Source organism: Cynocephalus volans, chromosome 2 (genome assembly GCF_027409185.1).
Source record: "Cynocephalus volans isolate mCynVol1 chromosome 2, mCynVol1.pri, whole genome shotgun sequence".
NCBI lineage: Eukaryota > Metazoa > Chordata > Mammalia > Dermoptera > Cynocephalidae > Cynocephalus > Cynocephalus volans.
The window spans coordinates 217,168,955-217,186,500 of record NC_084461.1 but is presented as its reverse complement, the minus strand read 5'-3'; the positions used below and the strand labels follow the sequence as shown (position 1 = coordinate 217,186,500).

The window sequence follows — 17,546 nt, the reverse complement described above, 5'->3', positions numbered from 1 at the left end:
ATGCCGGGTACCATTCAAGCTTTATTAAAGAAACAAATCTGCCGGGCTGTGCTCAAAGTGGCAGGCAGCCCAGGATTGCCCTGAAAAGAGCATATATATGAGCATATATGCTATGAATTTGACTCTTGCCTGACATACGAGTTTTTGTGATTTTGAACGGACTTGCCCCTTCTATGAGCCTAGCAGAGTATGGTTCTGCAACACATACCTTCAGGGATAAATGAAGTAATCCGTTGGCTGGGGCTTTTACAATTTGCAAAACAGGAATAATAATATCCACCTTGCAGGAGTCATGTATAGGTAGCTATTGAATACTGCAGAATGTCAAAACCCAACTACCATTATGTGGCTTTCAAATATCAGCGTTGAGCTGTACTCTCTGATAGTAATTAGCTAATAGTCTAATATTTTAGACCACTCTTAAAGCCATGATATCAGCATGGAGGAGGTATGCTGTTCACCTATTTGCTAAAAAAAGGCACATGAAAACAAAACTTCAATTTCAAGGTGGCTGAACACACAATCAACCAAAGTCAGTGTCATGGCTGCTGAGAAAAAGTGGCCACCCTGTCCACATGGAGTCCCAGCCCCAGAAAGCAAACTCAGCTTCTGCCCCCATGGAATTCTGCTTAGCCCTGGTCCAAGCACGGCATCCAGGGCTGCTGTCATCAGGCTTTCTATTCCACGGGAAGGAAAAAGTGATGCTCATAGGTGCCGAAGACATCCACTCCCTACCTCTGCTGACACCTTCTTTTAAACAAATGAAAAAAGCCAAGATCACTAGAGTATTTTGTAATGCATGAAAGACAACAACTGGTGAGAGGAATTACTTCCAAAGGAAGTAGAGTTACCTTAGTAAATTAAAGAACTTTAAAATAAATACTTTTAGTCATTGCCTCAAAAAATTTCAATAGATTATCACATACAGCAGGAGCAGGCCATTAATGAAAAATAAATAAATAGCAAAACATTCTTGAAAATGAAATACACATCCTTAGAAACATACACATTTAGAAACATTTCGGCGAAAAAAAATTTTTGGGGGGGCCGAGCCCGTGGCGCACTCGGGAGAGTGCGGTGCTGGGAGCGTGGCGATGCTCCCGCCGCGGGTTCGGATCCTATATAGGAATGGCCGGTGCACTCGCTGGCTGAGTGCTGGTCACGAAAAAGACAAAAAAAAAAAAAAAAAAAAATTTTTTTTTTTTTTTTTGGTTGCTGGCCAGTATGGGGATCTCAACCCTTGACCTTGGTGTTATAACAACATATGCTAACCAACTGAGCTAACCAGCAGCCAAAATTTTTGGTAGCGACAGATAAAGAGGAAAACCCTACTGGCTTCTAGAAATAGGTTATATATATTTGGAAACAAATCACACTAGCATACAGGTTCTCATCTATGAGGCAATATGCTAGAGAACAGAGGAGCTGAGAATACAGTCTTGTGAAGGATTTCCATGTGAATCTTAGTTTGATTTAGCCATACTGATACTCATACTGGTAGATTTAATGAGGATTAAACAGACACAAGAGGGCTTCAAGAGTACACCACCCTAAGTTAGATTATATTCATGTGTAATCCAAACAATGGAAATAAATCTAAGAAAGGGAAAAATCATATGACATGCAACTGTCAAATTTAATATAGTTTTTAAATAAATGTTCCTATAATAGAAACAACATAATGTAAAATAAATGCATATTCAAAATCAGGGAAGTTTAGACATTTATTAGACAGGACTCATTAGTTCCAAGAAAAAGAAATATGTCTTGAACTAGTTAGGCAAAATGGGTTTTTGTGGTTTTTGTGGGGTTTTTAGCTCATAGAACTGGAAATTCCAAGAGACAAATTTTTATTATGGGCGTGGTTGGGTCCATGAACTGAAACATTGTCTCAGGGCTGTGTTCCTGTCCAACCACTAGAAAAGCGCTTCCATGTGCTAGTTCAAATGGATGTCATTTATCCAAAACTCACACCCAGTCTATTTATTACAGCCCAGTGAGACCATCTTCCCCAATAGTTCTGGTGGAAAGTTCCTGAGAAGGGCTTTGATTGGTCCAGCACAGGACATATGCCCATCTTTGGACCTGTCACTGTGTCCATGGGCCAGGTTTTGCTTCATCTTATTCCTATCCTTTGTGGCCGGAGATAGTTAGGGGCAGAGAGACCCACCTAGATAATGAGAAATAGGTTACTTATAAGAGGACCAAGTTCATGTAACATAAATGAGGAGGAGACAGTGCTGAACAGACAAAAGCAGTACCTACTTCCTGTAAATGAGTATTTTTACAAGAACAGCAGTTGTGACACAGCTCTGTCTTACAGTGGTATAAATTGGAATTTTCTCTGCCTGGAGTCTCTAATAGAAGGATTCTAGGACTAGGAGGTTCAGGCTATGGAGAAATAGGGGCTGATTGATACTATGAATACACTACTTGACTCTTAAGAGAACCCAGGTCTCTTTTCAGATACGTAAATGCTTTCCAAGTCTTCATTACCTTACCTTCTTGAAAAGACAGAAATGTGTATGTAGTAGTGCTTTGAAGTCAACTGGTTGTACCATCACCTCCATCGTGGAGTATCTATGAGGGGTTGAGGTCTGTGGGGTTTTTTGATAAGTGCATTAAAATAAAATGTTAAATAGTGCCTATCCAAGTAGAGAAGCTGTAATTTTGAAGAGGAATGATGAAGTAAACTTGACTTTTTTCCTCAATTAGAGGAAAAGAGGGTAGCTATTTTGGGGCCATGAGTCAGGGGAAGAATCCATGTAATGCTGGTGACAGAGAGTCTCTCAGTGGCCAATCCTAAATTCAACCTCTCCACACCCTCTCTCCTGAACATTTGAACACGCTTGTACACACAGACACAGTCACACAATGCGAGACACTAGGGGTTCCAATACTCAACAGTATTTAATGTTTCCCATGCAGCCTCATGTTTCTGGGCTTCTCCCCAGCCTTTGATCCGACTGTCCTTCTCGACCTGCCAAAATAATGCTGTGTCAAGACTCAGTTCAATGGTCACCTTCCTGTCTCCTCTAATTAGAATGATGACCCTACTTCTGTATTCCTGAACATGCTTCTTATATACCACCACCCCAGCTCTGAAATTGACTGAAATGTATTGTGTATGTTGTGGGATTTAAACTGGGGCATGCATTCCTCTGGGAGAACAGGAGGGCTTTCCAAGGGAATCCATCTTCAGGGGTTAGGCCTCCGTATGTGTTTTTTCCTAGAGCTGATGTACCTGAGAACTCACCTGTGGGAGCATCGTTCCAAGGCCCCTTCCCCAGCACCAGTTTTACAAATGCTCCTCTCCTCCCTCACGAAAAACAAACATGCCCTTTACCCACCAGGAGACGGACATACGTTATTCCTAATGCCAGACAAAAGGACAGACGGGAATATTGGTGTGAGATTGAGTAGGTAAATAACTCTCACGATGTGGTGAAAAATCCTTTTGAACATCAGGGTGTTTTCCAATTTTTCTTTCCAACCAAATTGATAAAGGACCTAACTGAGTTGTCAGATTATAAACCATTAGCATAATTTTTGTGACAGATCAATTAAGGGATTTTTGGCATATATCAAATGAAAGGTTTTAAAAACTAGAGAAATGATGTAACTAGAACAAAACTCCTTAAATTCACCTCTACTTACTTAGTGAACAAGGTTTTCCAGTGCTTATATCCTTAAGGATGAAAAATATGAATTGAATTTATGCCAAACCCCACCTCATTCTAGAAATACGTGATCCAGTCATTGTAAAGGAATTAATTGAAAAAGCCTCATTTAGCTCTTTAGGAGATGCATTTCCAGTGACATTTTACCTTTTTGTTTAACATGTCAAAGTTTCTAGAATATTTATGCAGTTTTTATTGACTGCTTTCTATTGATTATCATAATGATAACTCAGTATAAAAAAAAAGAATTTAACCCTACTGCCTTAAGAATTTAACACTACTTCCTTATGGTGAGAGGAAATAAAAATTAAATTTTAATTTATATAAATATTTTATAGAAAGGAATGGTCAATAAAAATATCTCTCAAGAGTAAAGTACATTCAATTAGGATGTGATTCTTTTGGGTAGTAGAATTGGAAATAAGTTAAGAAGAGACATGCTCTAAAACTCTGCTTGTTATAGAAGGTGTTCACTCTTTTTCACATGGAGGTGCTGGGCGGGAAAATACTATGATGTTCAGATTCCTTGGAGTGCATTTTTTAAATGATGAAACATTTATTTTTAAAACATTGATATTTACAACACAGTAACATACGTCTTTTGCAACCAACTGAACTCATGATGGAAATTGTCCAGTGTCAATTTAAAATGTAAAGATGTATGTGGTTGTACAAAATTACTGGGGGTGGGGGGATATAATAAATAATTGAAATGCACATGTCAGTTTGCGTCACTAGTTCAGGAGCACTTTACCTAATTTTTGCTTTGTTCCCAGTGCCCAGAACATAGAGAACTAAATCCATGTGTGTCGAGATGAGGCACGAGCCTTGGTATTGACTGTGAGCCACCTCTGGAAATCACAAGCACCAGTGTTGGGTAGGGAGATGTTTTCTCTGGGCCATGTAAACCTGAGGAAACTGACTCTTGAGAAGTCTTTTTTTCTTAATGACCAGAAGCAATATCACAGGCTACAAGATCTTTAATTTACATTTAACAAAGCAACTATAAAAGTGAATCCATTACAAAAGGACTTGGAAGATATTCATGTTTAGTGCTTGAAAATTTCTTTGCTTTAAATTTTCTTTTGTAAAAGAAAAACTCACATGAACTAGTACTGAACTGAGAATGATTATATTCAACTTGAGTAACTAGTAGGCCTACATTAGCATTTTCTTCTTTACTCTTTTGCTGGAGAATTTTCCAAAGCTCTCCTTTATAAAGAATGAACCATGGGACTATATCATTTAGGCGGAGGATGGTGGGAGGGTTAAATACCTTACTTGGGCTCTGTGGCTATTCATTTGAAGAGAATTTAATCATGAATTTATAGTAGGCTTCTACTAAAGACAAAGCTAGTGTGTTTTTTCACATTTGTGGAAATTCTGCAGTAATAACTTTTCAGCTCAAAAAGGTTGTTCATGCCTTAAGAGAATAGCAAAGTTGCCAGCATGTTAATTAACTCAAAAATACTGACTTACACTCTTAGGATAGGCAGAAAGTAGCAGAAAGAATAAAGGCAATATATCCGGAATATACAAGGAGCTCAGACAACTTTACAGCAAAAAACCAAATAATCCAATTAAAAAATGGGCAAAGGAGCTGAATAGACATTTCTCAAAGGAAGACATACAAATGGCCAACAGGTATATGAAACAATGCTCAACATCATAATCATCAGGGAAATGCAAATCAAAACCACTTTGAGATATCACCTCACCCCAATCAGACTGGCTGTTACAAAAAAGAGAATAACAACAGGTCAGGATGTGGAGAGAGGGGAACCCTCCTGCACTGTTGGTGGGACTATAAATTAGTGCAGCCACTATGGAGAACAGTATGGAGGTTTCTCAAACAACTACAGATGGAACTTCCATGTGATCCAGCAATCCCACTCCTGGGGATATATCCAGAGGATTGGAAAACATTAGGTCAAAGGGATAGCTGCACTCCCATGTTTATTGCAGCTCTATTTACAATAGCCAGGCAATGGAACCCCCCTAAATGTCCATCAATGGATGACTGGATAAGGAAATTGTGGTATATATACACAATGGAATACTATTCAGTCATAAAAAAAGAATGAAATTCTACCATTTGCAACAGTGTGGATGAGCCTAGAGAAAATCATTCTAAGGGAAACAACCCAGGTACAGAAAGAGAAATACTGCATGTTCTCACTCATAACTGGGAACTGAATCCATGAATAAATAAATGAACAATGAAGAGAGAAAAAAAGAAACCACAATCACAGTAATACATTGAACTTTTAGAAAACTAGAGGTGGAAAAGGGGAAGGGAGGGGGGTTAATGAGGAACTGGTCAATGGACACAAAGAATGATTGTGTATTGTAATGATGAATAAGCTCACTATACTCATCTAACCACCACACATTATACACAATTATTGAAAATCAACATTGTACCCCACATGTATGCATAATAAATTATCTTTAAAAAAATTTAAATTTAGAACCGCAATTGTAGATCTTTCTCGGGTCTTGTTCACCTTTGTATCCCCCCAGTATAGACCGAGTCTAGCGCCCACCTGCAGCCTGGTCTCCGGCAGGTTCAAGAGGACCTGGGAACTCTCCTACCACACTATTCCCAACCAGAAATTCGTTAGGCTTTTTTTCCAAACTGGTGGCCGCAGAGATGGTATCTGCCTCCCAGTAACAGGGAGTTTACCTGGGGCCGGAGTCCAGGGTATGGTGGAGTGACAGTCAGCCCGCCCGTACTTCCTTGCCCTCCCGACACTGGCTCAGGACACCCCCCGCCACCAGCCCCGCCAGAGAACCACGGAGGGAGTGGGAGCGGAGGCCAGTCCGCAGGCTCCGGAAAGCCCGGCGCGCCACGCCAAGCAAGTGGGAGGGCTCAGTGATGGCCGAGCAGGGCGGAGCTGCCCGCACCTGGGAAAATGGAGGCAGCACCGGGGCGGTGAGTGGCCTGGTGGTGCAGGCGGGAGCCGCGTGGGCATCCACCCCCCGAACAGAGCTGTGCCAGGGATCACTCACAGTGCTGTGCCAGGTCGGGTGCTCGCTCTCTGTCTCTGGTTTGCCGTCTTTCCCAGTTCTCGGACGCTGCCGCCTCGGGCTGTTCAGTCGCGGTGCGGCTTGGGCGCTCCCAGGAATCTTCTTTAATTTAAAAATTGTAAAAATATATATATTCCTTTTAAGATTCCTACTTAATCACTAGTCAATTTTTAAAAAGAGTGTTTACACTCTCTATTTTGATTTGGAATTTTAAAGAATGATAGAGTTCTAGATCTAGAAAGGATTATAGAGCTTATCAGGGCCAACTTATTTTATAGAAAGGGGAAATGAAAAGATTGTTCAAAGTTCAGAGGAAAACTTGGACTTGAATGTGGGATCTGGGCTCTTCATTTAGTGCTGCTGCTGCTGGGGTCTCAGGCTGGCATCCCTGGACCACTGGCTTCGTGGAGCCCCTCAGGAGCTATGGTGAGGGTGCAGTGGGGCCACTCACAGAGGATCAAGCGGACGAGACCCGGACCTCCAACTCATCACAGCTAAAGCAGCTCCCAGTTTTCCTGTATGTTTTAGGTTTCTGTTTAGAATTGATGAGGAAAAAGTCTCCTGCACCATTACCTCATTCAGAAATTGTCAAAGCATGTTACAGGTGGTCCTGAGCCTCCACTTGTGGCCCGCTGAGAAGAGACTATAGGGAGAAGGTTTCTTCGGTTACTCACACTGGAGTGACAGCTACTGGAAAGGGAAGAGAGGAAGCCAGGCTGGCCCAGGCATTTATTTGGCACCTACTATGTACCAAAACCTCGCTCAGACCAGCCCACCTACCTCTGCCATTGGAACACACCTAGAGCTGGCATTTGGCGTTGTCATTCCTTATGCACGTGTCTGTCCCCTCATAAACTGTGAGTCGTCAAAGAGCCCAGACTCTTGGATGGACTCTGTCCCCAGGTCCAGTCAGGGACCTTTCCCCCCAGGCACCTGCCCAGCAGGGAAACCTGCCCATCACGTTCAGCCCTCGTCGCAGGCATTGTTACCCACCTCCCGGGACACAGTCACTACACTACTCTGTCGGCATTTGAACCCAGGTCTCTGTGACCTGAAAGCTGTATACTCTTTTTCAGTGTGTCATGATGTTTATACACAAGATAGACAGAAAAACAAAATGTTGGTTTAACTGACCTGCTTATTCAGTGATGGAGGGAAGGGAAGAGAGGAGCAGCAAGGAAGAGGGCCTTGCCCTCGTCAGCTGCTGGGACAGCTGTGCAGGAAGCAGTGTTCTGAGGAGTTGGCCCATGGAATGACATCTTGGTGCAGATTTGCAGGTGGCATGGACAGAGCACAGCAACCATCCCAGGAGTGTCAGCTTTCTAGAAAATCATTGGCAGGAAAAGATGCAGGTTGCACTCATCCAGAGGCAGCGTTTCTTCTCCAGATCTGCCCCCTAATTAAAAGTATTGCAACAAAAGCTGGAAAGAAAGCTGGAAACAGGGTTATTGTTAAAAAGCGTTCAGTGCATTCAGTGTGTAGCCTGTGTGTTTATGCTTCCCTAAGCAATTCCTCCTTTTCATCCTGTTCTTTACATGTGGGCTCTTTTGTGAAATGTGTGTTTTTTTAAATTTGTGTTCTCTTGTTTATCTTATTGTTCAGGGTCTCAAATAAACCAACACCTGAAAGGGTCTTTGTCGTTTTTGTTAGTTATGTGTTGTTTGCCTGCTGTCTAGGAGAAATGTTGTCAGTGTTGAGTGCAGTCGTGATTCCTCTTTGCTGTCAGTGTGTGACAGTGTGGCGCATGCACTCAGAGACGTCTGTGGGCCTTTACCCACCAGACATCCAGTGACTACTTATAGGAGGAACAATTTTAAAACAAACTGCACTGGAACTGCTAGGACAAAACACAGTGCTTATTTCCTGGACTGTCATTATCAGTGCTTAGTTAGGTCATATGACTTGAAGTGTCTTCAAGTTTAAAATCTATTTCTGCATTCAACAGCTCTGGTGTACAGCTGGTCTAGAGTTGTGTATTCCTGTCCTTCAAACTGCAGCTCTCTGCAGAGAGCTTTCTGTGATTTTAGAGAATCTAGAAGCTTAGTAAGAAAAAAATAATGACCCCTCACTATTTGTACCTAATGTATCTCTGAATAGCTAAATAGATGTGCAGAATGGCTACAGTGTCCCCCATCATTCGTGTTTGACAGAACTTGGCTTTGACAGTGACTGCAGCTCTGCACATCTCACTGGCTCTGCTGCAGCAAATCACGTTTAGTGCTTAGGGGCCAGGCAACCTCAACCAAGGACACTTTTGCTCTGATTCTTTCTAATTTTACCCAAAGGTTCTCTTCCAAGATCATCTCTTATTCAGACCATAACTTACTGTCTCAAATATAAAAATTAAGGGAGAGCCAAGAGCTGAGGTAGAGCATCATTAATATGTTAGGCCAAATTTCAAATGTAACTATGAAATATTTGTCAGAAGTTCACAAACCGGCATTACTTTTTCTAAGTTTGTGTATATTTCTAAAAACTCTAATTGTTCTCAATGCTTTTTTAGAAGAATTTATTTTAAAACAACTTTAATTAAACCAAGGGTTAGACTAGAAACAATTGCATTCACCACATCATTAGTTTGAATTTTTAAATGTGTTTGCCCATCATCAAATAGATGATACAAATTTAGAAGGCTAATTCATCAAATGCCGATTTTTCAGGGAAAATTTTGCTCTCGATCACACATGCACCTATGGTTCCTTCTGAGTTAGTTACAATGTTTGGATGAGGGTCTCCCTTTATCCTAGTGCCCCGAGTTCCAGATAGCAGGGAAGTCATTCAGAGGGACGTAGCCTTTGCTAGGCGGTGTGCGCTGACCTTCCCTGCCGTGTTTTGTCCAGTGAGCCTGCCCCTGGCACCCAGCGGTCACTGCGGCATGGATGGAACCCCACCGGCACCATCAGAGGCCGAGGAGACAGTATCTGTCAGCAGCTGTTTTGCGTCGGAGGACACAACCGAGGACTCGGGTGTGATGAGCTCCCCCTCAGACATCATCTCTCTAGACTCGCAGCATGATAGCCTGAAGTCCAAAGATAGGTGGGCTACAGACCAGGAAGACTGCAGTGACCAGGACCTGGCTGGAACCCCAGAACTGGGTCCCCAAAAGAGCCCCTCATGGGAGAGGATTGGCTGCGGGAACTCACACCCAAGGTGAGTCATGGAATGCGTGGGAGGGAAGTCATTCCATCCACAGCCTCATCTCTAAAGAAGGCAGCTTTTGTCATGGGGACACAACAGACGTTTATTCAGAGCTCACTGTGTGCCAGGAGCCCTCCACAGAAGTCTCCAGAAGACCCAAATTCAAGGGCTGGTTATCCATATCGTCACACAGTTTGTAGGTATACAGGTACTTATAAATAATACATCATAGTGTCTTGTTTTTTTGACACTTTATATAAATAGTACCTTACTCTTAGTATATTTTTCTACTCCTTGTTTTTAAGATTTATCCATGACAATACATGTTCGTTCACTCATTTGTTTATCCATTTTCTCAATAATGGACACTTAGGTTGTTCCAGTTTTCCAGGACTGGAAATGATGAGCAGGTTGCACATATGTCTCTTTACACGTAGAGAGTTTTCTAGAAGAAATATTATTAGACCATCAGGAAGACTCATTTTCAACTTTGTGGAATATTGACAGATGCTCTCCAAAAATGCTCATCCAATTGACAGGCCCTCCAGCAGTCTGTGACATCATGTCATTCCACACCTACCCCAGTATTTGGGGTTAGTGGACATCTAAGCATTGCCAGTCATATAGGTGTCAAACGTCACTTCATGTGGCTTTAATTCACAATTCTCTAATTATTAAGGATGAGCATCTTGTCATATGTTTATTAGCAATTTGGGTTTCCTCTTTTGAAAATTGCCTTTTTGTAGCCTTTTGCCCTCTTTACAAAACTGGTATGTTTGCCTTAACTATTAATTTCTCCATCGTCAGTTATCGCACACAGAGAGTCTCTTGAATTTAACTTTGTGGCTTGAATTTAATGTTTTGTTTATTGTACAATAATTGCCTTTTAATGTGAATATCATTGAATTTGTCCTTTTTCTTCCAAGTGTATATGACCTTTGCATATTTAAGAGATTCTTGCCAAGCCTAAAGGACTACAGATAGTCTGAATTTTATGTAAAAGTTTTAGTGCTGCTTTCTCACATTTGAGCTCCTGTCTAACTGGGGTTTATTTTTTGGTGTGGTGTGAAGAAGGAATCTGTTTTTTCCCACTGACTCCTACCTCCACTTTGGTCAGATGTCAAGTTTCCGTGTACCTGTTGGTCAGCTTTGACGCTCTCTTCCTCAGCACTGGTTTACTTATCCCTCTTCCACAGCATGGTTTACTTATCCCTCTCTGTGCTAACACCACACTGCTGTGATAACTTTTAATTCTCTTCAGGCCATCAATTTTATTTTTACCTTTTACACAACATTAATAACTAATCAAATAAACCATTGTATGGAAACATTAATAGAAATAAGGTAAAATTCTTTTCTTGTTACATTGTTACTTATTCTTTCTTTTATTTTTATGTCTTTTTAAAATTTTTTATTATACATACATGTGGGGTAAAATGTTGATTTTCAATAATTATGTACAGTGTGTGGTGGTTAGATCAGTACAGTTAGCTTATTTGTCATTACAACGTGCAACCATTCTTTGTGTCTGTTCACCAATCCCTCATTGGCCCCCCTCTCTCTCCCCCCTCCCCTACCCTTTTCCACTTCTAGTTTTCTAAAAGTTCCACCTATTACTGTGATTGTTGTTTCTTTCTCTCTGTCTCTATTGTTCATTTGTTTGTTTATGGATTCAGCTCCCACTTATGAGTGAGAACGTATTTCACTTTCTGTACCTGGGTTGTTTCATTTAGGATAATTTTCTCCAGACTCATCCACATTGTTGCAAATGGTAGAATTTCATTCTTTTTTATGGCTGAGTAGTATTCCATTGTGTATCTGTACCACAATTTCCTTATCCAGTCATCCATTGATGGACATTTAAGTTGGTTCCATCACCTAGCTATTGTAAATCGAGCTGCAATAAACACGGGAGTACAGATATGCCTTGACCTGATGTTTTCCAATCCTCTGGATATATCCCCAGGAGTGGAATTGCTGGATCATATGCAAGTTCTATCTGTAGTTGTTTAAGGAACCTCCATATTGTTCTCCATAATGACTGTACTAATTTATGGTCCTGCCAGCAGTGCGGAGGGTTCCTCTTTCTCCACATCCTCACCAGCATTTGTTATTCTCAGTCTTTTTTATTATAGCCAGTCTGATTGGGGTCAGGTGATATCTCAGAGTGATTTTGATTTGCATTTCCCTGATGATTAGTGATGTTGAGCATTGTTTCATATACCTGTTGGCCATTTGTATGTCTTCCTTTGAGAAATGTCTATTCAGCTCCTTTGCCCATTTTTTAATTGGATTATTTGTTTTTTTGCTGTAAAGTTGTCTGAGCTCTTTGTATATTCTGGATATTAATCCCTTGTTAGATGCATTTTTTGCAAATATTTTCTCCCATTCTGTAGGATGTCTTTTCGCTGTATTGTTTCCTTGCTGTGCAGAGGCTTTTTAGTTTGATGTAATCCCATTTGTTTATTTTTTCTTTTGTTGCCTGTGCTTTTGGGGCATTATTCATAAAGTCATTGCCCAGTCCTAAATCGTGGAGCATTTCCCCTACATTTTCTTCTAGGAGTTTTAAAGTTTCAGGCCTTATATTTAGGTCTCTAATCCATTTTGAGTTGATTTTGGTATATGGTGAAAGGTACAGATAAAGTTTCTTTCTTCTACAAATGGATATCCAGTTTTCCCAGCACCATTTATTGAAAAGGCAGTTTTTTCCCCAATGTACTTGATGCCTTTGTCAAAGATCACTTGGCTGTAAATATGTGGGTTGATTTCTGAGTTCTCTGTTCTGTTCCATTGGTCCACCTGTCTGTTTTTATGCCAGTATCATGCTATTTTTGTTACTACAGATTTGTAATATAGTTTGAAGTCAGAAAGTGTAATGCTTCCAGCTTTACTTTATTTTTGCTCAGGATTGCTTTGGCTATTCGGGGTCTTTTGTTGTTCCGTATGAATGTTAGGATTGCTTTTTCTGTTTCTGTGAAGAATGTCATTAGTATTTTGATGGTAATTGCATTAAATCTGTAGATGGCTTTGGGTAGTATGGACATTTTTACTACATTGATTCTTCTAACGCATGAGAAAGGAATGTCTTTCCATCTCTTAGTGTCTTCCTTAATTTCTTTCAGAAGTAATTTGTAGTTCTCATTGTAGAGATCTTTCACCTCTTTGGTTAGATTTATTCTTAAGTTTTTTGGGGGTTTTTTTTTTTTGGTTTTTTTTTTTTTTTGGAGACTGTTGTAAATAGGCTTGCTTTCTTGATCTCTTTTTCTTCTAGTTTGTTGTTGGAGTATAAAGACACTACTGATTTTTCTAAGTTGATTTTGTATCCTGTAACCTTACTGAATTCATATATCAGCTCTAAGAGTTTTTTGGTAGAGATTTTTGTGTTTTCTATAGAGAGAATCATGTCATCTGTGAACAGGGACAATTTGATTTCCTCTTTACCTACTCAGATACCCTTTATTTCTTTTTCTTGTCTAATTTCTCTGGCAAGTACTTCCAATACTATGTTAAAAAGGAGTGGAGAGAGCAGGCATCCTTGTTTTGTTCCTGTTCTTAATGGGAAAGCTTTCAGCTTTTCAGGATGATATTGCCAGTGGGGATATCATATATGGCTTTTATTATGTAGAAATACCTTCCCTCTGTACCTAATTTGTTGAGAGTGTTTATCATGAAAAACTGTTGAATTTTGTCAAATGCTTTTTCTGCATATATTGGGATTGTCATGTGGTTTTTGATCTTCACTTTGTTGACATGATGTATCAAATTTATTGACTTGCATATGTTGAGCTATCCTTGCATTCCTGGGATGAATCCCACTTGATCATGATGTATAACCCTTTTGATATGTTGCTGTATTGTTTGCTACTATTTTGCTGAGGATTTTAGCATCTAAGTTCATCAAGTATATCAGTCTGTAGTTTTCTTTTTTTGAGGTATCTTTTTCTGGTTTTGGTATCAGGGTGATGCTGGCTTCATAGAATAAGTTTTGGAGAATGATTTCCATTTCAATTTTTTGTAATAGTTTGGAAAGAACTAATATTAATTCTTCTTTAAAGGTTTGGTAGAATTCAGCAGTGAAGCCATCTGGCCCTGGGCTTTTCTTTTTTGGAAGATTTCTGATTACTGCTTTAATCTTGTTGCTTGTTATTGGTCTGTTCAGTTTATCTGTGTCATCTTGTATCAATCTTGGTAGTTTGCATGTGTCAAGAAATTCATCCATTTCCTACAGATTTTCAAATTTGTTGGCATATAGTTTTTCATAGTACTCTCTAATGATTCTTTGTATTTCTGCGGTATCAGTTGTGTTATCCCCGTTTCCATTTCTGATGTTTGTAATTTGGGTCTTCTCTCTTCTCTTTTTTTAGTAAGTCTGCCTCGTGGTTTGTCTATTTTGTTTATCTTCCCAAAAAGCCAACTTTTTGTTTCATTGATCTTTTGTACTATATTTTTGGTCTCTATTTCATTTAGTTCTGCTCTGATCTTTCTTTCTTTCTATCTACTAACTTTGGGTTTGGATTGTTCTTGTTTTTCTACTTCCTTGAGGTGTAAAGTTAGGTTGTTTATTTGAAATCTTTCCATTCTCTCTTTTTAAAAAAATTTATTTTATTTATTGAATCAAAATTGATTATGCATATTTGGGGGGTTGAACATGGAGATATGTTGATTAAATCAATATTACTAGCATATTTATTGTTATAAATTGTAATTATTCTTTATGCCCCTTGTCCAATCTCTCCCCGTCCCCCATTCCCTCCCCCTCCCCCCTCTAATTACCCTAGATTTCTTCTCTCCTTCTGAAAGAATAATGGTTACGCTGATAATTTGTTGCCTATTTGATCTGTCCAATGCTGAGAGATGTGATCAGGTCCCCCAATATTATCATAGAACAGATGCTTCATCTGTCACTCTGAAATAGGTTTTGTGGAAAGAGACATCCTCTTCTTTTCTTTGTCTCTGCTGGTGACTCTTCTTATGTGAATGTACTCCAGTGGTTGGTGGACCATCTGCTTGGTGGTTGTGGCAAATAGCCACTTTTGTGGCAGCCATGGTTATTGTGGTGGCTGTGGTGGCACACCCACATGGAGGTGCTGTTTTTGGTATGCTCCTTGGCACTTGTGGTATGCCTGGTTGTGGGGTGTGTTTGGTCCCCTTCTCCATGCCTCTGGTCCTTGGGCAGGCCCCAAGGCACTGGCGCTGTGTGCCTGGTTGTGGGAGAGAGGTCTGGTCCCCTTCTCTATGCCCTGGGTCCCTGGGTGGGCCCTGAGGTGCTGGTGTGGTGTGCCTGGTTGTGGGAGGGGGGTCCAGTCTCCTTCTCCATGCCTCAGGTCCCCGGTCTGGCCCCAAGGCACTGGTGCAGTTTGCCTGGAAGTGGGAGTGGGGTCCAGTCCCCAGATCCAAGCCTCTGGTTCCCAGGCAGGCCCCAAGGTGCTGGTGGTGTGCCTAGGCCAGAACTAATTTTTTGTCCTTTAGTTCTAACATGGGGGATCTTCCTGTGGGAACTAGTACTTGAGCTGTGTGGTTTTTTAAATTGCCACTTTGCTGCTGTTTCCCTAGGGAAGGCTTTTTGTGCAGCTCAGGGTTTAGTGGTTGATCTTATAGGTACTTCTGACTCTCCAGAGAACCAATGGATCTGTATTCTGTAGAATCTGATCTGGGCCTGAGTTTTTTCATCAAACTGCACCCCATGCAATTCCGCATTCCTGACCAGTCTCCTCTGAGTGGTCCTGCACTGATTGGGGGGCCAATAAGCTGTCTTTGCTGTGTCCCAGTGTTCCCCTAGTGCATCCATCTCCTCCTCTGCCCATGCTCCAAACACTTCCCATGGGATGGGCCCTGCACTGGTCCCTTGCAATGACTCACTAGCCTCTGAATGGCTCCCTTTTTTCAGTTCTGGCTCCTCACTCCTGCGTGGGTCCATGGGAAACCTATTAGTGGTCTTGCTGTCCTGGAGGCTGCCAAGGCCCTCTTCTCTCCTGCTGCCTTCAAGTAACTCCATCTGAAGGGCACAGCTGCAGCTTCTGCCGGCTCCTGCTCTATGCACTCATCAGCTTGAGCCTTAAAGCAGCCGCAGCCCGAAATGCTCAGAGCAGCTTTTTCTTTCTCTCAACCTAGTTTCTCCCACCTTCATGAACTCCGTAGGTCTCTCCTCCTCTTCTCCTGAGCTCCAGCGGCCCCAGCTTGGCTGATGTTACATTTTTATAGTTGTAAATTTGGTTGATTTGTGGGAGAGAGTGATGCTGGGGACCGTCTATTCCGCCATCTTGGTCAGATCTCTCTGTTCTCTTGATGTAAGCATTTATTGCAATAAACTTTCCTCTGTACTGCTTTTGCAGTATCCCATAGGTTTTGGTATAATGTGTTATTATTATCATTAGTTTCAAGAAGTTTTTTTATTTCCTTTTTGATTTCTTCTTTCCCCCATATGTCATTCAGAAGCATATTGTTTAATCTCCAAGTATTTGTGTGATCCAAAAGTTCTTTGGTTATTAATTTCTAGTTTTAATCCATTGTGGTCTGAGAAGATGTATGAAATGATTTCAAATTTTTTAAACTTTTTGGTACTTGATTTGTGACCTAATATGTGATCTATCTTGGAGAATATTCCATGTGCTGATGAGAAGCATGTATATTCTCTAGTTGTTCAGTGAAATGTTCTATATATATCCACCAAGTCCAGTTGGTCTAGAGTGTGGTTTATATCCTGTGTTTCCCTATTGATTTGTTGCCTAGATTATCTGTCCAATGTTGAGAGGGTGATGTTTAGGTCCCCAGCTATTTCAGTATTGAGGTATAAGTCGGTCACCAAAAGCTTTTCTATTTTTCATGTTTTCTTTCAACCCTGTTCATATGAACACACAAATCATTATTGGGTTAACATAATTGTATTGTCAATCATAATTTATTTTGATTTATTTTTACCTAACAGTTTATCAAGAGCACATCTCCATCTTGTTATACACATTCCCTAATAACTTTAAAATCTAGCTCCTCAGTCTTAAGGATGATTCCAAGGCCAAGTTTGTGTTTCATAAGAAAGGAAATTAGAAGGCAGTGGTTGGTCCCCTTTTACTTCCACCCCACACAATATGCATTTAGCTCAGGTTGGTCTGTGTTGTTTGCATCTATGAGAGTAGGCAAAAATTATGGCATTTTCTCCTTTGGTCATTCAACATAAAGGAAAAATAGCTTTTCACTGTAACTTCCCAGTCTGTTCTGCTAGTCTGCATGGGGACTGCATACATTTGAGCTCTGCATATGATACTAGTCAGGTATTTTAAACTCTGTGCCCCCAGAGATGCTCCACATGAATCTGCTTGGCTGGTGTTGACCTTTGATATAAAATCTTGCTGATTTCTATCCAAATATGAGAATTAACATTGTCTGTGGCCACAGCTAGGGTCATCACTGAATCTTTGGAACCTAACGCTTTATCCAAACAGGGGGCAGGACATGTTTTTCTGCCCTCATCCCTGGGGTGCCACTGAAGTTGAGAGTAGTATGGTAAGGGAGGGAGGGAGTTTTGAAACTGACAGACCTACTACAGTGGAATTTGACCACCACTAACTGGCTGTTTGGCCTTTGAGGAGCCACTTAATGTTTCCAAGCCTTACATTTTGATTTTGCACAGTGCAGATAATGACACCTACCTGGCAGAGGTGTCATGAGTCTATGAAGTGCCCATCACAGTATAATAAAGTA

The 17,546-nt window shown here is 40.8% G+C and overlaps 1 protein-coding gene across 4 annotated transcripts in view; it reads left to right on the top strand.

Moving 5' to 3' along the window:
* COBL (cordon-bleu WH2 repeat protein) overlaps positions 1-17,546 on the top strand; it is a 295,923-nt gene that overhangs the window by 242,107 nt on the left and 36,270 nt on the right. For all 4 annotated transcript variants that reach the window (XM_063088248.1, XM_063088250.1, XM_063088249.1 and 1 more), the window contains one exon: positions 9,551-9,860. In XM_063088248.1, the coding sequence (XP_062944318.1) occupies positions 9,551-9,860 (310 nt within the window). The remainder of the gene's footprint in view (positions 1-9,550; positions 9,861-17,546) is intronic.